The sequence below is a fragment of the Lepidochelys kempii genome, chromosome 6, assembly GCF_965140265.1.
Source record: "Lepidochelys kempii isolate rLepKem1 chromosome 6, rLepKem1.hap2, whole genome shotgun sequence".
NCBI classification, from domain to species: domain Eukaryota; kingdom Metazoa; phylum Chordata; order Testudines; family Cheloniidae; genus Lepidochelys; species Lepidochelys kempii.
The window spans coordinates 87,593,538-87,619,588 of NC_133261.1; the positions used below are offsets into that span (position 1 = coordinate 87,593,538).

Genomic DNA, 26,051 nt, shown 5'->3' on the forward strand with positions numbered 1-26,051 from the left:
TTACGAGAGTACGCAGTAACAAAGTACAGTAAACTGTCATTTAAGACAGTGTCATAGTATCTATGATAAGCAGCATACTGGCTTAAACTAATGCACTATATGCCTCTAGGGAATGACAGGCTCAGAGACTGGATTTTAACATTAAAATCTATCCATTAATCTTGACTTAAATATAATCTACTCTACAGTAAGAGGAAGAATGGGCATTCAATGAATTATCTTTTTGAAATACAGCAGGGGCATATTTACTAAATCATGTTAGTAGAAACTCTAAATTTTACTATAGTTTGCTGGTTCTATGTTTCTCATTCTATAAATCTTGCAGAGCTGAGGATTCCCATTTTTGGTATACTCGCCATTGGATCTCCATACCACAAAGACCAATTTCTCATGTCTATAATGGACTACCGATTAAATTCATGAGTAGAGAGGTTGAGACACTAATGGTTGTGTTTATAGACACTTCAAAGTTCGTATTTTAGTAACAGACTATAGGAGGTGAAAACAAAACAGTGAGATAGACTTGGATAAAAATGGTCCAGTCCTGAAGTCCTTATTCAGGCAAATTTCCTATTTTGACTTGAGTAGAATCTGTCTTATTAAAGACTTCAATATAGGGATCAGTGTGACTATAGGACAGTATGTGTTAATTATTAGAACTAGCACCACATAAGCTCCTCTTTGGGACTTATGCTGGCAAAAGCAGGCACAGTGTCTGCACACAGGCAGCCTCTTGCATGTCTTTGTGGGATGTCTATGTGAGACCCACAGAAGCAGCTCTGGAGGACAGGGATGGGGCAGGCCAGCAGACTGATGCTTAAACTGGTGGCTGAACTTTGTGACTTTGTCCTCACCCATAACTATTTCACATTTGGGAACAATGTATACCTTCAAATCAGCGGCACTGCTATGGGTACCCACATGGCCCCACAGTAAGCCAACATTTTTATGGCTGACTTAGAACAACGCTTCGTCAGCTCTCGTCCCCTAATGCCCTTACTCTACTTGCACTACATTGATGACATCTTCATCATCTGGACCTATGGAAAAGAAGCCCCTGAGGAATTCCACCATGATTTCAACAATTTCTATCCCACCATCAACCTCAGCCTGGACCAGTCTACACAAGAGATCCACTTTCTGGACACTATTGTGCTAATAAGCGATGGTCACATAAACACCACCCTATACTGGAAACCTACTGACTGCTATGCTTACCTACATACCTCCAGCTTTCATACAGACCACACCACATGATCCATTGTCTACAGCCAAGCTCTACGATACAACCGCATTTGCTCCAACTCCTCAGACAGAGACAAATACCTACAAGATCTCTATCAAGCGTTCTTACAACTACAATACCCACCTGCTGAAGTGAAGAAACAGATTGACAGAGCCAGAAGAGTACCCAAAAGTCACCTACTACAGGACAGGCCCAACCAAGAAAATAACAGAACGCCACTAGCTGTCACCTTCAGCCCCCAACTAAAACCTCTCCAATGCATCATCAAGGATCTACAACCTATCCTGAAGGACGACCCATCACTCTCACAGATCTTGGGAGACAGGCCTGTCCTTGCTTACAGACAGCCCCCCAACCTGAAGCAAATACTCACCAGCAACCACACAACAGAACCACTAACCCAGGAACCTATCCTTGCAACACAGCCCATTGCCAACTGTGTCCACATATCTATTCAGGGGACACCATCATAGGGCCTAATCACATCAGTCACACTATCAGAGGCTCGTTCACCTGCACATCTACCAATGTGATATATGCCATCATGTGCCAGCAATGCCCCTCTGCCATGTACATTGGTCAAACTGGAAAGTCTCTACGTAAAAGAATAAATGGACACAAATTAGACGTCAAGAAGTAGAACGTTCAAAAACCAGTTGGAGAACACTTCAATCTCTTTGGTCACTTGATTACAGACCTAAAAGTGGCAATTCTTCAACAAAGAAACCTTCAAAAACAGACTCCAATGAGAGACTGCTGAATTAGAATTAATTTGCAAACTGGATACAATTAACTTAGGCTTGAATAAAGACTGGGAGTGGATGGGTCATTACACAAAGTAAAACTATTTCCCCATGTTTATTCCTCCCCCACTCCTGTTCCTCAGACATTCTTGTCAACTGCTGGAAATGGCCCACCTTGATTATCACTACAAAAGGTTTTTCTCCGCCCCCCCCCGCCCCACTCTCCTGCTGGTAACAGCTCACCTTACCTGATCACTCTTGTTACAGTGTGTATGGTAACACCCACTGTTTCATGTTCTCTGTGTATATAAAATCTCCCTACTGTATTTTCCACTGCATGCATCCGATGAAGTGAGCTGTAGCTCACGAAAGCTTATGCTCAAATAAATTTGTTAGTCTCTAAGGTGCCACAAGTACTCCTTTTCTTTTTAAAAGGATCCAGTTGCTCTAATCACTACACTGCACAGGCAGTGCAGAGGGATTGCAATTGCTTCTCTACTCCAGAGGCTGGTGTAGATAGAATGTGGGGGTGCGCTGCCGCCCGATACCCTGATTCTAGATACGGAGAGGTGAATTTCATCTCCCCAAACTCCTTGCACTTTATCTGTGTAAAGCTTATGTATGTGAAATGATCTTCACTCTACCCTGTTTTTCTTTTCAAAAAATCCTTAAAGATTTTGCTTGGTAACAGTAGGATTGGATCACTGATGTAAATCTTGTACTCTTTGCAGAGACTACATTTTTAGCTAAGGTTAACTGTCTGGAAGCAAACTGACTGTTTACCCTGTGGCTCTAACATGAATGTAGAGTTCAAATGTTTTCATATCATCAGAAGTATAAGCTTATATTGTACATATATACAGACAGACAGGGACAAGAAGAAAAGTATTAAAAAGTTTCCTGTGAAGACACCACTAAAAAGGATAGGACTTTATAGAACTAAATTAGAAATACTGAAAATATGCCAAAGTGCCCAGTAGAAATAATATTACATTTATACACACATAAATGAATTAACTGTTTTCAATACAACACCAGTACAGAATAAGTAAACTTCTAACAAGAGAAATTTTGTTACTAAGTCCAATCGACTATATTTTCTTCATGCTTTTGCTTCTCCCATCACAGGAGAAGAAAATATTTTTCCTTTCACAGGCAAACTCTTGTGCAGATATTAGATTATCAAGTATTAAGCATGAAATTATGTAAAGGCAGCTGTGTAATTATGCCATTTCTATTTGATTTTTGTAACAAAGTTCTTTTATGCAAAAAACCTTGAAATAAGTATCAGATCTCAACTATTTTCCCCTTCCTTATTTTGAGCAGCAATTAGCAAAGCAAGCCTTTTACCCCTCCTTCCCTGTGCTGTCAAGCTGTTCAGAGCAGTTTGCAACCCTACAATAGTACTATTGTGAACAGTGTCTGGGCTTCCTTCCCACAGAGAGTTAAATGGGCAGTTCCTGCTGCCCATGATTGGTGTCCAGTGAAACAATACTCAACAGCCGGGTTTTATCTGCTCCACGCCAAAGAAGTGAAGCCAGGGAACCAAAGCCTTCATATCATGCTGAACCATATGCCAACCCTGCTGGCCCCAAAGGTTTATCACTAAGAATCAGGATCCATCATGTCCCCTGTGAAATTTCACTTCACATAGCTTCTGTGAAATGCATGGCTTTGCTGAAAATTGAACCTTTTTCACAATTGGCAAGAACAGATGGATGGTAACTGTGGCTTGTCAAATGGAAATTAAAAGATTTTTAATAGCCTGCATTCTTATATGTTTGAGAGGAGAAACATTCAGAAGGAAAGAGATAAATTTGTGACCCATATTTGTCAGATGGAATTAATCAGCAATTAAAATATTTTTAAAGTATTCCTAAAAAGAGTCTAAAAATGTATTGGGTATTAATTTTATTAGCAGGGCCAAGATTAGGATTCATGATCTCCTGAGTCTTATATGGTAATTCCCAATTATTGCAAAACTGATTTTTAATACTTGTTTTATAATGACTTCTTGAGTTTTTCTGTAAAATACGTGGCATAATACACAATGGTGTGTATATGGTTTTACTGGTACCACTTCAGGATGGCCTGATCACTTAATCAGCACTGTTACATCAACAAATCTATCTCTAAATAGTTACATGCACGCGCGCACACACACACAGGTTTAGATATATAGTTTTTTTTTCCTTAACAGTTGCAAAACACAGAAGACAAGTGGGCATGTAGATACTACCTTTTTTCCAGATTTCTTAGTAATATATATTTTTAAATCTCTCAGCTGGTGCAGGATAGTATGATCTAACTGTTTTGATGACCATATGTAAACACACGCAGAAATAGATTTGACAATATTCTCAACCAACTCTTTTGAACAGGGCCGGCTCTAGGTTTTTTGCCACCCCAAGCAAAAAAATTTTTGGCTGCCCTCCTTCCCCCCGCCCCCTTTTTTTTTTTTGGCTTTTACACGTTTGCACTTTGCTATTTTTTTTGACTGTTTAAAATAAAAAAAAAATGAAAAAAGAATTTGTAGTTAGTGAAATAAAACAAATTTCCTACTAGTGTACTCATTTAATTTTTAAAAAAATCACAATTACAAACAATTTGGGTTTAACTATACACTGTAATGAAAAAAGTTCGTGTCTTCCAGTGCGCCCCGTTTCTCATAAATTAAAAGAATTTATATGAACTGAATTTTTCTGGTTTTTATACTTGCATAGACCTTTAATAATTCAGTGAAATCTAAATTTTTTGCAACGGTACTTTCAACTGAAATTAATGAGAGTCCTAACAAATGATTTTGAGACATGGTGGACCTCAAATAATTTTTTGGTAATTTCAGTTTTGAGAAACTGCGCTCACCAGAAGCCACTGATACTGGTAATGTTAAAAGAATGCGGAATGCTATAGCAGGGTTTGGAGTGAAAAAATAATTTCTTGCTATAAATTCTAATACTTTTAGAGGAGAAGTTTTAGGACTTATTAGCTCAGATAAAGCTATTAATTCATCATACAATTCTACTGCATCAATGTCAGCAGCGTTATCAGTACTGAGCGCTAAATGTAGGTCTTGGCAGTGCTTCATGAGGTCTTCTTTGGAAAACTGATTTTTAATGTTTCTAATACTGTATATAAATTCAAAAGTTTCACAATGACCATGCAACTGATAAAATCTTTCTTCAGTGGAAATTATAGCTACATCCAAAATACAATAGAAACATTTAACTTTAAACCTTTCTTTTGGATTGAGAATAGGATCATCATGAGCCTCATAACAAAACTGTCTTGTTTTTTTTGAGAACAAATGAATTGTTGAGGTGTAAACGTTGGTTCCAAATCAAGATAATTTGCTATTGTTGTTGCTTCTTTGACCGTTTCGTCAAATCCTTCATCTGAATGGTATTTTTTAAAATATTCCAGCGTTTTATTCAAAATCGTCTTTGCCTCGGATACGTCTATGGTTATATCCTGCATAACTTTGCTGGTCAAATTAATTTGATTTAGAATATTATGCCAAATAACTGTGCAACATGAAAATTGAAACTGCATCATTTTCTGAGCCAATGTTTCAGCTTCATGTCGAAATAAAGGATCATACGACAAGTCCTGGCTTATTTCGAATAGTGCATCGTAAATCTCTCCTGATGAACATCGGAATGGTCTAATAGCGTCTATCCTACTTTCCCATCTCGTTTGACTTAGAGGTTTGTGTGTGAGTTTTTGTTCAAGATGCTTCTTCAAGACTGCCCAACAGTGTGTGGAAGCACTAAAAAAGTTGTAAATTGCTTGCACTGTGGTAAAATACGAAACGGCATCTTTAGATGATTTGGCAGCATCACTGACAACCAGATTGAGCGAATGCGCATGGCAAGGAACGAAAAAAGCTCGATTTAAATTCAATATTCTTTGCTGTACACCTGCATGTCGTCCTCGCATGTTTGAGCCGTTATCGTACCGTTGGCCACATATTTTCTAAAGGTATTCCATAGTGTTCCAGTCTCTGTAGAATTACATCTGAGAGGGCTTCCCCAGTAGTTTCGTTCACTGGTGTAAATTCTAGAAAGCGTTCACAAATTTTCACTTCTGCATTTTCATCAATTTTCACAAATCGTAAAACTATTGACATTTGCTTGGTTTTGCTCAGATCTTGAGTACAATCAACTATAATTGAGTAATATTTGGCATGTTTCAAATCCAATAAAATTTCATTATGCACTCCATTAGAAATTAATTGTATTCTCATTTTGTGTATTTTTACCCAAATAATGGGTGTGAATCTGTCCATCTTTCACTCTTCATACATGCTCAGCCAAAACACTATCAAAATTTTGCCAATAACTCAACCAATTTCAAGAAATTTCCATTGTTATTCTCATATAAAATATCCGAGGATCCACAGAATGCAAGATACTGTTTGGCTAGGAAATTAATGATTGCCAGTAAACGTTCCAACATAGCTTGACTACGTAGAATTTCTGAATTTAGCAGACATTGCTGTACCGCAATCGATTGTTGTACCAGAACGTAATCTGTTTGACAGCTCAATCCAATTTGTCAACGAGTGTAAATGATTTTTTGATGTTTCATGTTCTTTCAAAAGCTGATGCAAATTTCACCAGTCATTAAAACTTGCAGTTGCTAGAAGAATGTCCAAGTTACAGAACAGTTTGCAGAAAAAAAACCCAAAAACTACATCTTTAGTCTGTGAATACACTAACCACAATCTATTAATTTGTTCCCCATTTTTCATTTTTTTCTTCATACTGGATGACATAAATCGACGATTCGACTCATTAAATGGATACTCAAATGTAGGATCTAGTTTTGAAGGACCATTTTTCACAGTAATCATTTGCATTGCATCAGTAATTATTGTTGGCCATGTACTTGGATCCGATCCTATGTCAGTCTCTCCACCTTCCAATAATTGTACTTCAGTTTTACATTTGGATAACAGTTCTTTGTTTCTGGACTCTTCAGCTGAAGTAGTAAACCTTTGGATGGATTGTGATTATTCGTCTTTCTCAGTTAGTGAAGATAATCTTTGGTCGGACTGTTGTTCATCTTTATCAGTTGATAAAGATAATCTTTGGTTCGATTGGTCTTCATCAGTTGATGAATAATCACTTTTAATGCATTGCTTGGCGCTTTCTCCTTGATTGTCGACTTTTTAAAAACACTTATATGAAGTACGAGATAGTTTTTCTAATTCTTTTTGCTATTTCTCTCTTTGTTGCCGGTAGGCAGCACCGGAAAGTCGTTTTCGTTTCTGTCCGGGAAATTTAGCCCTATAACCACTGGCACTGATGCGACACAGAGTTGGCACAAATGGCGCCGATATGGTGGTACAGTACACACAAGTAATCATGATTCCTGATTTAATCAATCAATAACCCTTAACATTAACACAATTACGCATGTTCAAATTGAGTGACCATGTCACAGCGTGACACGATATTTTTCACGTCTCCTATCGCACTACTGTACTTGGCCGTAGGTAAGGCACTAGTCATTGGGGCAAGAGTGCTCCCTACGAGCTGGGACACACCCTGGACCCAGCCCTGCCTGGCATTTTCCCAGAGCTGAGGCCGCCCAGCTGGAACTTTGAGCCTGAGGGGCATGCGATAGAGAGAGCTCCGGGGCTGGGCTTCGGCCAAAGAAGAGGCGCTGGGCTGGCTGGCTAGATGCTGTCCCTCTCTGCCCGGTCACTTGCCCCCTGCAGGGGGGAGGCAGGAGGAGACCAGGCACCGGCGCGCTGTGCGGGGCTGGGGAGGTATGCGGCAGCCTCTGGGGCTCCAACAGGCAGAAGCTCCCCAGGTATCCTGGGGACCATCCTGCCCAGCCCAGCTCTTACCTTGCAGCAGATATGGCCTGTGGTGGACACTTTCTGGACGAGTTTCTGGGGGCCCTCATGCTCCCCCCTCACTGTCCGAGGACACATCTCCCGCCACCAACACTCCCGACGCTGGCGGTTGGGGCTGCTGCTGGATCCCGGCCCCGCTCATTCTTGCCTTGGCTCTGGCCATCTTCTCGGACTCCTGCCGAGAGAGAGCACATAAGTTCGGCTCAGCCCTCCCCTTCCCAGATAGGAGGTGGCGGCGGGGACAAACTGAGGAGGAGCCCGCAGCCACTATGTTCCCGCCCAGCCACTATGGTCTGCCGCCACCTCATGCGCTCTGCGGCCGGGGCAGGGCCGTGCTACCGGCTCCCGCCTGAGGGGGTGTGGCTGCTGCCCGTGGGAGAGCGACGGGGACACACTCCCCACTGAGCTGGCTTCTCCTGCCCTGCCGCACAGCCAATCAGAGCAACAGGCTGGTTACCGCCCCCCGGGGCAGTCAGGATCCAGCCCAGGACGCTGCCTCAGGTCGGAGCTGGGGCCCCAGCATTATGCTGCCCCTGGTAATTTTCTGCCCCAAGCACCTGCTTGCTTTGCTGGTGCCTAGAGCTGCCCCTACTTCTGAAACCACTGTTATATTCTACCAGACTGCTGTCTGTTAATTTTGCTTGTAAAAAACAAAAAAAAAAGCCATGATTCATAGAATCATACAAAACAGGACACACACATCTTTTGCATACCCATAACTTTTCTAATTTTTACCATATTAATCCATATTTGAATTGTATGTGAAATCCACATCTATTATTGCTGATGAAGATGACCTGCAAAGGATTAAATCAATATTTATACTGTTTTTTGCTTCTCTATGATGTGTAAAAGGCGGCCTCTTTTTTTTTTTTCCCATTTTTTAATTTTTACATTCTGATTGGGTTTGTTTTAAACCTTAGAAATATCAGGAATATCAAGTCTAGTTTTCCTCAGTTTTGTTGGAGAACTTCTGGGAGGCATCAGGGATGTTTGTACAAGCTATAACATTTAAAAAGGACAAGAATGTTAAAACTTTAAACAGAAGGCTTTTGTTACCCCAAAACGTTAAATTAATAAGGTTAAACAGGTATCAACAAAAACTGTAATTTCCTGCTAGCTACGATGAGATCATACTTCATAAGATTGAATTAGTCATCTTGTCTTACAGCAAGAGAAAATCCCATATTTGTTTTTATAAAACCATTTCAAGTATATTTTACAATGGTGTAATTAAATATTGATTACGCCACCGAGTTCAAGAACAGTATATTTAAATTTCAGGCTTTAAAACAGGAGTGAGAGACTAACAGGTATAAATGAGACCTCTCCAAGGCAAGCACTAACTCCTCACTATTAAGCCTATATATGCAGTTATAATTCCAGAACTTGTATGGGGGTCCCAGAGAACAATAGGATTCAGAACTACCTTACTGCTTTTCAGGGCACTCCACAGAAATTCTGTTTAAACAGAAATTCTCCTGACATAAAACAGTAAATACATTGAAGGAATTCTGTGTGTTGAATAATATATATCAGATATAGGCAGGTAGATATGGGAATGAACTGAAATATTCATTTTTCTAACGTAGGGGGGCAAAGTCAATCCATACAAAAATTGAGACAAGAACAATCTACAGTACAACACTCTAGCAACGATATGAAAAAGTATGTGGCTCTGAAATATTTTTTTCTGTAATAGAAAGTGACCAGTGATGCCAGTAGCCCACCTTGAAAGAGTTTCATAATACAGCTTTATGAGCGGCAAATTATGCTAGCACAGACAGGTCACTTTTGCCTCATTTATATTTGGCTCTTTCATCTCTTTCCAACATGTCTCCTGAAACTGGATAACAGAAGAATTGATAACAAAGCTGTGTTACTAATTCAGCAACAATTATTGACAACCTGTGTTTTTGATGCTAAAATTGTTATACTAAACTAATACTGATCTAGCTAATGAAAAGAAACAAAAGCTTGTGAAAAAAAGTCAGCATTTTTGAGTTTGGGGAGGGGCAGAATTTTTAGCTTTTGATAATTTCACTTACTGTTACCATTCTAATATCCTTTGTTCTGAAGAAAGAAATACGCAATGAAGAAAGTGAAGTAAAGTACTTATGTGTCCTTACAAAAATACACATATGCTTGATACATACATCCCCAACACAGCTATTGCAGTTATTTGAAGTGTTTATGTGACAAACACCAAGATAAGAGTTTAAAAAACAATCACAAATGCTGGTTCAATCAGTGGTCTCTAGTGGTTAAAATCAAGGCATTTAAAGTGATGCTCTGGAATTATTCATTGCAAAAAAATTCTATTCTTTCAACAGGTTACTAATAGATGATGTTTGAGAACAAGCTTGTACTACCCTTAAGGTCCAGTTGTTACTCAGAACACTGCCTAATCTTGCTCCCCAGTGTTGCATTTTAACGCTAATTGCATTGATCAAGCCAATAAATTGGACTCAAGGGACAAAAAACACTATCAAGTACCTACCCTGACAAAACTAGAGGTTGCAAGAAAATGCACTTCAAATACAAGTAAGGCAAGACATGATAAGCGAGGGAGAGGCTATCAAAGCTTGAAAGACAGTCATCAATACTGACAGATTACTGTAATTCTGGCTGTCAGGATGATCGATTTAAGCAGCATATGCCAATCAATACTCTCCTCATTTACTGAGCAACATTAGATATATAGTTAGGTAAGATGTCCCTCAGATAAGACTCAAACTACATTTAATGAACATAAATAGCACAATTTATGCTTTGGAATTTGTCTTTTTTTAAAAAAATGGGAATAAAACATCTTACATAGCAGTACAATTATCCATACAAAATTTAGTTTACATAGTTTTATCGTTTTGAATTTTCACTATTTATAGGACTACATTATCATCCATAATATATTTTAGAAATAGCTGAGTTTATAACATAAGATCCTAAAATGATTTGTTTGATTTTAGAATTTTTAAATATATGATTTCTTATGAATTAAAAGACATTTTCTTGGGTTTTCAAGAGGTTTGCTGTTCTGAGTACTTGAGCTGACTTTGGTTTACAGAAATCAAAATCCTTCCGATATATTTCCTTCAGTATTCTTTTTATAACTACTCATTATTGTTTAAATGTCCTTCTGAAATCAGTGACAAATGCATACATTAAACCAGTTTGCTCATAATAAAAAAACTATACAAAAATGGTTTGAACTCTTATTAGAGTTAAATGTAAAACAATTTTAACCCCACCTCTGCTCTCTAATATTTAGGTAATCTTACTTAAATGTAGAAAGTTGTACACTATGCTCGTTGCTTTGAAACTGGAATACCTGAATAAACTATTAAAAATAATCTGATATAAAATTAGCATACATACCCAATTTTTAAGGGTAAATAAATTCTTATATTTCACATGCAAAACTAACTTATTTAATCTTGAACTGGTTAGAAGATGAGGAGAGTTTTTAGTACAATTTAGTTCTGCAATAATTGTCAAATCTACCCATGACAATGTGCTAGTGAGTCTGGACAGAAAATGCATAACTGTTGTGATTTTTTGCTTGGACTTGGGAAGCAATTTCCTTCATGGCACAGTGGGAGGGACTTTGGATATCCGGCCTTCCTTTGGCACACTCAGCAGGGATCATCTGTTTGGATCACGTAGCATAAATCTACATACACAATCTCTTATGGTTAGGGATGGTGTGAATATTCACCTAAAATAACAGTATTGGAAATGCCCAGATATCTGTCTGGGGCAAAAAATCATCAACACTGAACACCTAAAATTAGCTTTGTTGTCCATTCCTCCCCATCTGTGCAGTGCCAGATGTACCTTTTTTGCCGCCCCAAGCAGTGAAGCAAAAAACAAACAGTTGCCGCAGAAGTGCCGCTGAGGAAGTAGTGCCACCCCAAGAATGGCTGAAGTGCTGCCCCTCCTGATTTGCTGCCCTAGGCACCAGCTTCCTTAGCTGGTGCCTAGAGCCGGCCCTGCATCTGTGGTAGGGGAGAGTCAGAGATGTACATTTTACCCCATGCCCTAAACTACATTGTACTTCTGAAATCCCACAGCCAAATCTTGGATGCTCTGGGTTTTCAGAAATATGGTGCAATATGATGAGTGTCCTAGAGGTGTAAGGTAGTTTGAACAAAACTGCAGCAGCAAAATTCAGTGCAGGGGCAACGACAAGAGGATGTATATTTCCCCATTTTCAGGAGAGGCCACAGTGATCAGTGGTAGCCTGCAAAGCTATCCCTAGGGTATGACGAATGGGGGCAACCGCCCCGAGCTCTGCGCTTTGGGAGTCCCCGTGCTTCCCGAGGAAGCGGGAGGGGAGGCAGGCAGGGAGGAGCCACCCCTACCAACCTACCAATCTCCCACTCCCCCCAGCACCTCCGGCCTGCCGACAGGCCCCACTGATCAGCCCTTCCCCTTCCTCCCGGTGCCTACAGCTGATCAACTGTTTCGCGGCATTAGGAGGCACTGGGGGGGAGGGAGCAAGGGTGAGACGGGGCAGGGGCCTTGGGGAATGGGTGGAGTGGGGGCAGGACCTGGGCAGAACTGGGGGGAGTTCCCCCCAGCAGACAGCAACTCGCACCTATGTCCCGGGCCCCACACCTCCCTAGGGACAGCCCTGGTAGCCTGGAAACTCTTCTGTCACTATTTGGGGATATATATATTATATATATGTGTGAGAGAGAGAGAGAGCGCGCGCACGCACGCAAGCAGCGCTTATGACATTTATATTGGGTATTCAACGACTGATGCAAAATATATGATATTAATTGAATACAAAATGCTGATATTTTTCTTTCCTAGACTTGAGAAATACGGTGGTTGGGGTAGGAGGAAAAAAGAAACTGGCATTAGTGAACCAGTTTCCTGCCTTCTACTTTTATATTTCTATGTTAGCAGTACCCATGTTTATGAAGAAACCTATGATTAGAATTGTGAATAATAAGCAATTCCAGATCATATAAGACAAAAAACCTCAGATTATTGCAAGTTGTACTTAAAGTTGTTCAATTCGTGAATTAAAAATACAACACGCAGAAAAAAATAAAGTGCTCTAATATATATTTGTTAAAAGGTTATTGAAGATACTAATTTAAGACCCATTATTCCCCCTACTTTGGTTTCTCTGGCATAGAGGAGTTTCCTGTGTTGTGTCATGGCCTAAACGCACAGATTTCTCATTATCCAACTAAGTCAAGGCAATCCAATGTTGTCTATGTTCAGCTCTCTGTAGTCTCCTGACAGAATGGCTCCTCATGGAGCCGGATTCACAGTCCAAAGGAAGAACCTCAAACTCAGTCTGCAATTACCTGAACCATTTTGCACAGAAGTATGCCATGTTGTGTAGCTGGCTACTTCGCTCACCAGCTCCCAATCCGTGGATTTAGATTGCTGCAGAGATTCTGCAGGATCTAGGAAAAAGGAGAGAGCATCCTGTGGAGCTTGCACGAACCCAGTGGTTCTCAAAAACTTTAGCTACCCGAGGACCCCCATTTTGATTTAAATTTTTTTGCAGACCCCAAGACCCCTGCTCAGCCCCAGGCCCCACCTCCACCCCCCCTCTTCCCCCAAAACTCCACCCCCACCCCACCTCTTCCTGCTCCTGCTCCACCCCTGCTCCTCCTGTTCCCCACCTCTTTCCACCCCATCCCCCAAGTGCACCCCATCCTCCTGCACACCGGGGAACAGCTGTTCTGCAGCATGCAGGAGGCGCTGGGAGGAAGGGAGAGGAGCTGATCCTTGGTGGCCCCGGACATGATTCCACCCACTTCCCTAAGTGCACCTCCTTCCCAGCACCTCCTGCATGCCGCTGAACAGCTGTTCCCCGGCGTGCAGGAGGCGCTGGGAGAGAGAGGGAGGAGTTGATCAGCAGGGCCTGCAGACCCCCTGGAGTACTCTCATGGACCCCAGTTTGAGAAACGCTGCACTAACCTTGATCTGTTGGTTTCAGTTCCACTTGTGGAAGCAGAAGAGCTCTTAGTCACTATTTTCTCCCCCCAGACATTTTTCCAGAGCTTGAGAATCTTTTATTTTTATATTCTGATTTAAAAATACACATCTTAGAAGTGACAAGATTAAAAAGAATTGGCTGTAGAAAGCAAAAAAGGATAACATTGCTCTCTAATACTTTTACTTTAGTAATAAAGACAATTAAAGTATCAAGTTCGGTGGAAGAGGAATACCTCTATGAGCCACTAACGTTCATTTGGTATAATACCCTTCAGTTCACTGTTCAAATAACTACCTTAAGGTTATTTTTTAAATCTCCCTTCTGACTATTCACAAATCACAACCTGAAAACTTAACAGATCAATATGAACTTTTCTTAATTAAATGAAAAAAATCTGCCCCAGAACTTGAATGGTACAAAATTTCTCAGTTTACGATATATTGTTACTTCACACCATTTTTAATTTTAAGATAAAAATAAGATGGAATTTCAAACATGGAAAGATTATCTGAAGGCAGATGTTAGTCTAAGAGGCACAACAAATATGAGCTCTGTTTTCCTGTAAAGCCCTCTTCTGGGCAAATCAGTAGAAAGCACATCAAATAAATCAAGTAAGCCCCTCTTCATTAGAGGTTTGAATTTTACAAGTAACTTCAAAGTATTTTCAACCTTTAAGTGAAACCTCAGAACATTATCTCATGAATAAAACAAGTGATGGAAACTATAAAGACTCAAAATGAATATGAAAAACAAAAGATGTAGGGAGAAGAGTAATGTGTTGGTGTACAAGGAAGATTTTTTCCATTCTCATTAAAACAAATATGTTGAAAGGCTAAAGGTTTGAGAACAATGTTTCAACTACTAACTCTTCAGGAATATACTATAAAGAAAATGTAAGACCAGTTAGTGTCCAGGCAGAAACCAGGTGTTTATAAATAGAAAGGCTAGGAAACACTATTTTCCTAACTATTTAGCAACCCTGCTTTATATATCTTAGTTTATTGATATTGTCTCCTTTTCCTTTAAATTTTAGGCAGAATTCTTAATGGACATTAGCCCACATTACAAAATCTCCAAAAACATTTTTCATGGATTGTCACTTTCTCCTAGCAGAGAGCTGCAAGAGCAAGATCATGTTATAGTTCAAGACCTATATGCACTGGCAGAATGGTGTGGAAAGATTCATACAGTGCCTATTTCCAACACACTTAGAGTTGCTAGCACTGCAAGCCTCTTACGAAAAAGTTTATCAAAGTAAACAAATTATTTATATTGAATGGCAAAGTTTTTGAGTCAAGAATAGAACTACCCCCTTTTCTGTAAACCTACATGCATGTTTTCTGAAACGTTTTCTCCATGAAAGCTTATTTTTAAAAAATGGAGGCTCCCACCTTTCCTCTTCTAAGCAAGCAGGTGAGTTATGGGCTAACTCAGCAATCCAACAGCATTACATGTACTACCCCACGGATATAAAGATCCTAGATTGATCATTTGCTCTGATGGTGGCCGTAGCATACTAACAGTATGCTTAGCTGTTGGAGAGAGAGTGCCTTTCATTATTTTGCCAGCAACTCTTTTGGTGGGTCCAAGAATGGCATTAGTGGCACTAGAAGGTGCTATAACAAGTCTTACTTATCCAAAAGACTGACTTTTTGACACAAGGATTTGTGGAGTGGGCAATAAAGCATGGAAATTCAGGGAACCAAGGATTTTTGAGATCTAAGAAATTGAGGGGGATTGAGGGAACAACTGTAAAATAAGATTCTAAATTCCTGATTGACCCAAAATGAGATTTTTAAAGGCTTCTGTATTGGTACTATGAATTAGAACAAACATCCTCTGACTTTACCAAATTCAGATTAGCTCACTGAACTGTATGGAAATCCCTGATCACATATTCTCACTAAAAATCCACAAATGAGCAAGACCACTTAATATCATCACATTCTATGTACTGAACCTACCTACTGATAGGAAAATCAGAAATGGTGGAGAGTTTGAACATTCCATTGTTCATGAGACATAAGCTGAACACCAGAAGAAAAAATGATCTACACTTGTATCATGCAAATACTGAAGCCAGGTGGACTGAGAGCATCTTGCTGGGCTGAGGGGTTAGCGGGTGGTGTCTCCTGCAGGTGCTGCTGCCGCTGGCACCTTGCACACTGGAAGGCAGATACATTAGTCCTAGAATATTAAAGGCCCTCTTCCCTACTAGCTGAGAAGGGGCTACCTCAGGTCAATTAGGGACACCCGAGTCCAATTAAGGGCTGCCTGAGACCATTTAAAACCCCTCCTTTGGTGAGAGAAAGGGGGAAGAGAGAGAAGCAAGCTCCTTCCAGGCTAGTGGCAGCAGAGAAATAAGCTGCTCCAGGAGAGGCTGTGCTCCTTCTCATATGGGAAACAGCCAAATCTGAGTGCCTGCTAGGGGAAGGACTGACACCCCAAGACAACCAGCAGGACGACACCCTGCACCAGTGAGGAGACAGCGAAAGGTGCCCCCCTGAGTTTTTGTGTTTATGAGACTGTTTCCTTTTTGTTTGGTGGAGGATCACCCCCTCAGGCTGACGCTGAGGCCTATCCTGAAAATGTGACCAAAGGAGCACAGAAGGGGGAAGGCAAACCCTGCCCTGAGTGGGGCTGATTATCTGAGGACCCACCAACACCAGAAGGGGAAATGCTAAGTCTGGCGAGACGAAGGACGTGCCATGCCACACTGACCCAAGATTGTCTCTCTAATCCTGAGACCAACACAGCTATAACAATACTGTAAATTACAATGGTAGTTATTTATAGACTGTGCTCAAGTCACCTCTTAATCTTTTCTTGAAGCTGAATAGACTACTGAGCTCCTGTAGTTTCTCACTACAAACATTTTCCAGACCCTGAATCATTCTTGTAGCTCTTTTCTGAACCCTTCCCAGTTCTTAAAAAAAATAAATAATTTTTTTTAAGTGTGGACACCAGAACTGGAGACAGTATTCTAGTAATAGTCTCATAAATGCCACATACAAAGGTAGTACCAGCTTCCAGCTCTTGCTTGATATTCCTGTGATTACACATTTAAGGATCATGTTCATGCTCTTAGTTACAGCACTATCCTGGGAATTCCTGTATAGTTGGTTATCTTCCAATAGAATAGCAAAAACATTTTCAAGGGTGATATCTATAATAAAATTCCAATTGCAAAGCAGTTACAGAAATCTACACACACACACGCGAGAGCCATAACATTTTGAAACAGTAAAACACAAAGTTAATGAAATCAAACTACATGCACCTAGACAGCGACACCAGACTCTTCCCTTCAGTCACCATTACTCTTTCAGGTTCCAATCCTGCAAAGAGTTGCAGATAGTAAGTAGTCCCAGCAAGCATGTATGTGGTTGAATAACTGGGGCTCTCGAGATCTCCACCTTGGCTTTTTATATCACTAAAAAGCCCCTTCCGGAGACGGAGAAGTACACAGCTGGGTATCACGTGACCAACAGTAATCCAAAAATGTCTTCCAGGTAGCATATACTACATACTGAATGATGGCATGGCATGGTGGGATGAATATCAGACTGGAGTCAGACTCCTGTGTTCTAATCATGGCTTTGAAATCAACTACTACAGTGGTTTTGAACAACTTTACCCTCTCTCAATTTCTCCAGCTTCAAAAAGGAGAGAATACTCAACTACAGGGCACAGCTGCCAACTTTCACGTGGTAAATAAGCACCCCGACTTTCACAATAAGCCAAAAATCAAGCAAACCCCATTTCAAAACAAGGCCAAAACAAGCCAATCCCTAAGAACCCCAACACTCTATATGACTAGATCCCCCCAGCGTGCAGTCTGGGCCTGTGGTGAGCCTGCTGTGCACCTGTGAATCTCTCCCCCGCTTTGCCCCCACTTTCCCATGTTTGCCAGGAGCGGAGCAAAAAAACAAGCAACAAGCTACAAGCCACGCAAGCAAAACCTACAAGCCAAAAAGTAGCCAACAAGCAACTCACAAGCCAATTAAGCCAAAACCAAGCCCAATTTCTGCATTTTTTTTTGCAGATTAGGCATGTCTGCTACAGGGTTTGAAGAATGTCTCTGACACTCATTTGCCAGAACACTCATCTAATCTGTCATGACTTGTCCCCTCAAAACCCAGTCTAATTTAATTACTATTGCCCCATCTTCAGTGTCATTAATAAACCACAATGCTGCTCACAATTAAATCTGCCCCTCCTGTCCAAATAAACAAACAAAAATAAATAAATAAAAATCAATTTGGTTCCTGCTACTTCTTTGTAGGGTTCTGTTGTGCTGCAACTGCCCCACTGCTGGACATTCAGAAGGTCCTTGACGTATCATAAACCTCTCCACCTGGGCCCTCTGTTCCTCCCTCCTGTTTACCCTCTGAAAAGTCAAGGCTCCAACTACTCTGGTCTCTTTCATCCTCTCCCCTCCTAAAAATGGACTAGTATGCCTGAGCCACTGTACTCCCTCTTTCTCCTTTTCCCTCCTTCTAAAGGAGCAGCAACAGGGCTATTCTGTCCTCCTCTTCTCCACAGGAGCAGGCAGGGGATTCACAGCCCAATTCACCAGGGCAAACATTTTATTCATCCTGAGAAGGAAGATATTTGAAGCCCTGCTGACATCCTTCACAGAGGTATCATGAAGATTAGATAATGCAAGTGTTTGCATTTACAGTAGTTAAAAACTTTTATCGTCAAAGTATTATGAAGAGCAGTGAACACAACACATAATCTGAGCATAGGCAGATGACAACTCACACTATGTCACCAATTAATAATGCAGTCATTTAAAACTGGTACCCAGTACAGTACATTGACACTTAATGTGCATGCTAAATGGGGTCACAAATTCCAACAACATACAGAGGATATCTTTCATACCAAAGCAATGCTAATGATTTAAAATGATAAATGTCCATATTTTAATGATGACCACTGTATATAATAATGATGTATGATAATATGTAGATAAGCAACTACAATTAGGAGCACAGAATCTGCAATCTTTGCAGGAGTTCTTGCAGTATATACAACCTTCAGGTCCTGGACAAATTCAGGGCACAGAATTTAAAACCTGCAGATTACATCTCTGGGATTTGTTACATGCAAAAGTACTCCTCACAAAAGCTCAGATACACTGCTACTTTGCATAGCACATAGAAGGTTATTTCAAGGCAAGTAACTTTCAACTGTCCACCCTGCATGGTTCAGTACACACATAAACCCCAGATCTTTTTGAGGTCAAATGACGGCAACACATTTGAAATTCCGAGTCCAAGCCACTTTGAGAGAGAGCCAAAAAACAAAAACAAAAAAAACCCATCAAACAAAAATTCAAACACAAAACTCAGACCTCTCCAAAAGTGAAATAATGGTGCATCTGCATATCTGTCAACAAAAAGAGACTGCAGAAATGTCATTAAATGTGATCAATGTGATACCATCATCCATCTATAAATCTATATCATCATATCAAATGGGACAATAAAAGCAAAATTACACAACTACTACAAAGTCAATTTCTGAAAGAATACAGAACATTTAAGTAATAGTCTATCGGCTGACAAACGCAAGGCAATAAATCTACACTGCAGGTAGAAGTTAACATACAGAGTTGAAAAAAAATCTTAATTCCAATTTAACTCTCCTGTTCATTACTTAAAATAGATACAAGAGCATACATTTACTTGGTCAAAAACATAATAGGAGAAGTCAATCTTAGAAAGGGGAGAAATGTAAAAAGCAACAAACCATTTACTATGTAATGATATATATGGATAAAAGTATGTAGCTATATTACATCAAGTGGTATTAATTTTTTTCTTTTCTTAAAGTGGACTAGTTTACCTCATGTTTTTATTTTCACTTCATGCTGTTCTGTAATTTTATTTTCTTGGGAGCGCCTAGTTCTGAAGTTTACAGAAATATAAAATTCTAACAGGAAAAGGCTATAAACTTTTCAGGCATCTCTATAAAGACATGCCTATGTAACTCTGATGATGGCCTGGTGCTCTTAACTGTATTATACAACTATGTATCGGGTACCACAATAATCAAGCTAATAAGCAGCAATAATAGAAAGTAATTTTTCTCTTTTTGAAACAAAAACAATCCTACTGGGATTGAAAAACAAAATTACACAATGTTAATGAATAAATATCTACTTTCACTAAAGGAAAAAGCTGCTAATAATACCACAAATCAGCTATTTTTGGAAAAATCTGTATATGAAATGGACTTGTATGTGAAACCATCATTCCTTATTTAAAAGCACAAAAGGGTCTTCATTTGGGCAATTTTAAAGCATTAATATGAAGTTTCTTAAAAAATATCAGTTTAAAATATATTCCCTGAATTAAGTTGATAGAAATCTAAGATTTAAACAAAAACATGAGAAAAATGTCTTTAGCCCTAAAAAGTCAATGTATGTGAAAACTGTACAGGTGAAAAGGATACAAGTTTTGGTATAATGGAATCAGTGATTTCAGCGCTCGGCTTGCATTTATAGCTGTTGCACGAACCATAATCGGAAGAATTTTTCCATTAACAATAGCGCCATCGAAGAGTGGACCAAAGAATGGAACCTGAATCAGAAATTAATAAATTCAACCCTAATATGAAATCTCTGCTATAACAATTGGAAATCAACATTAACAATGAGAGCGCATCATTTTTTCCCCTCCTCCTCATCTCTGGTTAATCAGAACAATTATTTGTGATAGACGTATTATTTCATGAAAATACACAGCCATATAACTACATGATATCCTTGGTAACAGGTAATTTTTCTGCACATTCTGTTTTAAGTAACCATTTGAATATTGTGTCTCATACAGGCTTATTTTCAACACTTTCTGCCAAAAGCCTAATAGTACGTCATGTATGTGACACTTGTGAAGTTCAAAGGCTAGGTGAGGGGAAATGACTACCCACTTTAAAAACAATTACATTTTCAGATACAGCATGCATCTATAGCGTGGAACCATCTAAATGTGCACATAACGGTCATCTGACTATTCTTAGATCTTCATCCACCACTCTTTCCCCCCATTCGTTGCTCTCATTTTTTATATCACATCTATAATTAGACCTGTATGCTTTTTGAAGCAAAAACCACACATGAAATCTTGATCCCCCACTGAAGTCAATGGGAGTTTTGCTGTTGATTTGAAAAGGGCAAGGATTTTACCTCCATGTCTACTTTGTGTGCGTAATGTATTTTAGCACACTTTGGGAGCCAAGTACCTGAATAATAAAATCAGTCTGAATGCTTTTTGCTTATATGTTAAACAAATTGAAAATAAAAAAGTATGATTACAGGTGGAAGGCCTGATTCCCTATTTGCTCTCATGTGTTTCCTTCACTGCAGTATTAATTATGATAACTTCATGTGAAACTCACTGATGTCAAATCTTGCATTTGTGTGTACATGATGAATTGATACATGGCTAACTATCAGATATGTCTGCAAATTCAGGAGTTGCATACACAAACTTATAAGCACAGTTTTAGAAGTTAGGCTGAGACTAGCAGAAAGTTTGATCCTTAATATAGGTATATCCCCAAAAGTCCACAGAATTATCTGGCTCTAATATTTTGACATCGTATTTTTCACTGACCAGTTAGCATCTGGGACTCTCCCATCACTCTGGATCAGCTGTGTGTGGACCTCTGGGGATCTGTGGAGCACTTGCTGGTGTTTCACAGATAGAGGGCTTGTTACACAATACTGGGTCTCTACTTTGTTTTTAGCTACTAAATAGCATCAAAAAAGTAAAAATATACGAAATACCTTCCTTTTTGCATATGTAAACAATTGCTGTAGTTACCACCACAAGGATTTTATATGACTACAAAAAGGAAGAGAAGTTGTCTATATGGTGGTCATGAAGGGGAGAGGTACCCAATAGGCAATCTGCTAAAATGTGATCCATTCTACAAAAGAGTTTTAGTTCACTATTTTTGCCATTACTCTTGCCATTACTCAATTTTGAGAATCTTGAAGTTATCTAGTTTGATTGGTGAAGTCATTCATTTTCCATGTAATGGAAGATGCTATTAGAACGGGATGTTCCCTTCTTAGTTAAAGCAATTAAAATAATAATAAAACATGGCAATAATGCAACCCCTCATACTTTCTAGTAAGAAAAAAATGTAGTTTTAATTAAAATGTGTGCTTCCTTGGTAGTACCATACCATTTATGGCATTAGTGTTATACTGAATGCCATATGAATGCCACTACCATGCCACATTCAGTGCCATATGGTTGACTTCCCATTTCTCTCATGTAGTGTATTAATATTTATAGTAAACAAAATCCAGTGTAGTGAAATATAAATCTGTAAATCCATGCCACTGCCATCACACCTATGAATTAAGCGATCCAACCATTCATTGCTGCTTCTATTCCAACAGCTGCTCAATCCACATTGAATGGTTGATCTGGTGCCGTTAAAGAGTACTGCTATGAGAAAGACAGGGAGGCAACCACACTAAGTCCCCAGTTCAACAAAATATTTAAGCATATGCCTTACTTTAAGCAAGGCAAATAGTCCCATTAAAGCTAAAATGCTTAAATACCTTTCTGGGCCTGAATTCCTGTGTGGCAGTCTAAAGGAAAGGTAGAAATGGCTGAGAGAGTAAGGCAAGGAAACCGGTAATAGTGAATGGAGCAAGGAGGAAGAGGTAGCCAGCTCAGGACAGATCTAGGATTTGGATTCATGTGCTAATACAATACAATAAAAATCTAACAAACCAGACTAATTTAATTTAATCTAATCTCAGAGTTAAAGTGACTACATAAAATACTCTAACCTTTGTTCTTGCAGTTTATATTAGTTATCAGAACTGCTTGATGGGATTATGGCCCTTTTGTTCACAGTTGCTTATTTTCCTCTCTACACTGCACCCAGTATACATGACTTCTATCTTGTAGCTATTACTACTGTCATTATTAAAGGAGGATTACCTTGTTGGATTAATATATCACACCATAAAAAACAGCAACATATCTAGACAACCCAAAAGTTAGTCAACACATGAGGGAAAACAAAAAATTTTACCTCTGGTTTTTTCATGATCTGGATACTGAACATGTGGTTTTTCATTGGATAGATAACAATAAGAACATCACCGAATTCTGTAGGAATTATTCCTCTTCTGTAGTCTCGAGTATGCTCTGACCAGACAATGTGCACTTCATCATTTCCTAAATGTCTTAGCTGGAAAAAGAAGGGAAAAACAAAATTATTTTTAACAGCTGAGTACACAGTACTGCAGCTGTACAGATATAGCCAAGGCTTGTATTCCAAATGACAATGAACTGAAGAAGAATTTGTGGGGTGCAGAGAGAGGACACATCCAAACCACATTGCAATGTCCCTGATTTAAATGCAAGTCAAAGCAAACATTCACAATTAGGTCTGTGTTTAGTATGTTGATGTTAGGTATGACTTTTTTAAAATGAACAGCTGTGACAATATAGAATATTTCCAAGTTAAATCTACTATTTTCCCTAATAAAATTGGTAGAAGATGCTTAGTGGCTTGTATTTGATTTACCAAAATACCTTCAATCCTCACACCAAGATTAATAGGGACTAAGTTTGTAAGTGTGAAACCTTTCTATATCAATTCTCAAAGCAGTTTGAATGCATCTGTGGCTACAAGATTTGTATTTGAGGAATTTGGAACTTTGCTCCTCTTGTCAGAGTGGAAATGGGCTACCATCAAATAAAATAATCATAGAGAAGAATGTAATCTGGATTTTCCATGGCCCCAAAACCACTGAAACTAAGTATGTATTTTTTCTTGAAACCTGAATACCTTTGCAAATTTTCAATGGCCAGAAGTTTTGTGATAAACAACTTATTCAAAATGTGCACCACTGAAATCATTCTGAACAATAATATACTAGGTCAAAAGAAATACTTTTAACTCATTTAGGGTGTGACTTTTAAAACTGGTCAAGATTGGCTGAATTCTTCCATTAAGTCAGTGGTAAACTCCCATCATCTTTCGTGAAAATAGAATTAGGCCAATGATGATCCGATGAAGTGAGCTGTAGCTCACGAAAGCTCATCTTCAAATAAATTGGTTAGTCTCTAAGGTGCCACAAGTACTCCGTTTCTTTTTGCGAATACAGAATAACACGGCTGTTACTCTGAAACTTTTGAAAATCTCAACCTTATGCTCCAAAATTCATCTTCTGTTAAAATGTATTCTTTCCTGAAAAGTCATTGCAAAAATGGCATGAGGTGGCTCCATGTTATTATTTCTCAATTGATTTCCTGATCCAATGAGTTCAGTGTACAGATAAAATGATGTTTCCTTCCACTAAGTGACAGCCCTGAAAACTCAACCTGGCATCTGAAAAAGCAAACTGCTTTCCCTCTCATACTTCATCACCAATAACAAAGGTTGTATGTGACAAATTAAGTCTCCAGTTACACATGTTCTATCCCAAAGTATTCCACAGATGACATCTCTGTTGGCCCATTGCTTTCAGTTAGCTTACACAGCATTACATGATTGGAATTTAGTAAACTATTCTGTTGATACTCAAGGAACAGAATCCAACTCACTCTTTGAACTGTGCCGGCTCTGCATTGATAATAAGAGTAAGAAGTAGTCAGCAGACACTACCCTGAAAACACACACACCCCTGTTAAATAAGAAAGGGCCTCTTTTACAGTCATTTTAAGAGCATATCTGTACTTTTATTTAAAGTAAAACCTATGCAGCATCTCTGGATAATAAACAGATACCTCTGAGTAGAGGATGATTTAACAATATAACCTACAAACCTTCTAGAATACTATTTAGGATTTACTTAAAAGGGAGTAAATTTTAGGGCCTAAACAGGTTGTTAGTGGCCTTCTTTGCATTATTACAAGTTTGTGCTGTTCTCTGTTGGTTTGTAATGGGATACAAGAGTTTTTAAAATAAAGACTCAGTGAAAAGAGACTCTCACAATTCTAGCAGACAAGGAGGATGTTCTTGTGGCCCCGTACTGTACTGAACCTACATCTCCTGAGTCTCAATTCCTGACTCAGGCACAGACTTCTTGTATGATCCTGAACAAGTCAATTCTCTCTCAGGGCCACATAAAACAGTTACTTACACTACAGTGACTGGTTCTTTGGGATGTGGTGTCCACACAGAGTTGCACTCTGATGTGTGTGTGCCCCATGCACACAAGAGGATTTTTTTTTTGTTCATGGGGGCCACACCTGCACCCTAGCACTCTTTATAACAGAGTGTATAAAGGGTCAGGTAGCTGAAAACCACATTCAGTTCCTTTAGTCAGAATCCCATAGGATCAGGACTCTGATTAGCAGGGAAGGAAGGCAGGCTATGGAATCTGTGTGAACATATCTTGAAGCAGCACAGTTACTGTAGGGTAAGCTACGGTTCTCTCTTCTTCTAGTGAGTCTCCACACAGATTCCACTCTTGGTGACCTACAAGCAATTGCCTATTGCCTGGAAGTGGATTAGAAGAGTTCTATTTGAATGAAGATTGTAAGAATGCCCTACCAAAGCTAGCATCTGATCTGGACTGCTTGTACCAGGCAATAGTGAATGGTAAATCATAGAAATGTAGGACTGGAAGGGACCTCACTAGGTCATCTAGTCCACACCCCTGCACTAAAGGTAAGACTAAGTATTATCTAGACCATCCCTGATAGCAGTTTGTCTAACCTGTTCTTAAAAATCTCTAATGACGGAGATTCCACAACCTCCCTCGGCAATTTGTTCTAGGGTTTAACTACCTTTACAGTTAGGAAGTTTTTTCTAATGCCTGACATTGCTGAAATTTAAGCCTCATCACTCCTTGTCCTGTCCTCAGCAGTTAAGGAGAACAATTTATCACCGTTTCTTTGTAACAACCTTTTATGTACTTGAACGCTGCTGTCATATCCCCTCCCCCGGGTCTGACGGGGGACAGGAGGAGTTGGATAGGTGTGGGAGTCCTGGGGGGCCTGTCAGGGAGCAGGGGTGTGGATAGGTCAGGGCAGTCAGGGGACGGGGGGGCGGGATAGGGGGTGGGGAACTGAGGCCAGGGGGTCCTGGGAAGGGGCAGTCAGGGGACAAGGAGCAGCGGAGGTTGGATGGGTTGGAGGTTCTGAGGGGGGCGGTCAGGGGGTAGGAAGTGGGAGGGGGCGGATGGGGGCGGGGGACCAGGCTGTTTGGGAGGAACAGCCTTCCATACCTGGTCCT

At 39.7% G+C, this 26,051-nt stretch overlaps 1 protein-coding gene and 1 long non-coding RNA gene across 17 annotated transcripts in view; both read right to left on the bottom strand.

Annotated features, from left to right (window-relative positions):
- The window catches only part of LOC140913166 (uncharacterized), a 39,444-nt gene extending 19,169 nt beyond the window's left edge, over positions 1-20,275 (bottom strand). Inside the window, exons 1-4 of one of the 2 annotated variants that reach the window (XR_012159488.1) lie at positions 13,805-20,275; positions 13,183-13,284; positions 7,847-8,030; positions 5,725-7,261 (exon numbers count right to left, since the gene is read on the bottom strand). This is a non-coding gene — a long non-coding RNA (uncharacterized lncRNA). Of the gene's footprint in view, positions 1-5,724; positions 7,262-7,846; positions 8,031-13,182; positions 13,285-13,804 lie in introns of those variants that run through there. The other variant, XR_012159489.1, reaches the window with a different exon arrangement.
- The window catches only part of RALGAPA1 (Ral GTPase activating protein catalytic subunit alpha 1), a 231,449-nt gene that overhangs the window by 30,657 nt on the left and 174,741 nt on the right, over positions 1-26,051 (bottom strand). For all 15 annotated transcript variants that reach the window (XR_012159487.1, XM_073349047.1, XM_073349045.1 and 12 more), the window contains 2 exons: positions 22,896-23,054; positions 20,289-20,416 (listed from right to left, as the gene is read on the bottom strand). Coding sequence is in view for 14 of the 15 variants with exons in the window: in XM_073349047.1 (XP_073205148.1) it covers positions 20,289-20,416; positions 22,896-23,054 (287 nt within the window). In the remaining variant the exon portion in view is untranslated. The remainder of the gene's footprint in view (positions 1-20,288; positions 20,417-22,895; positions 23,055-26,051) is intronic.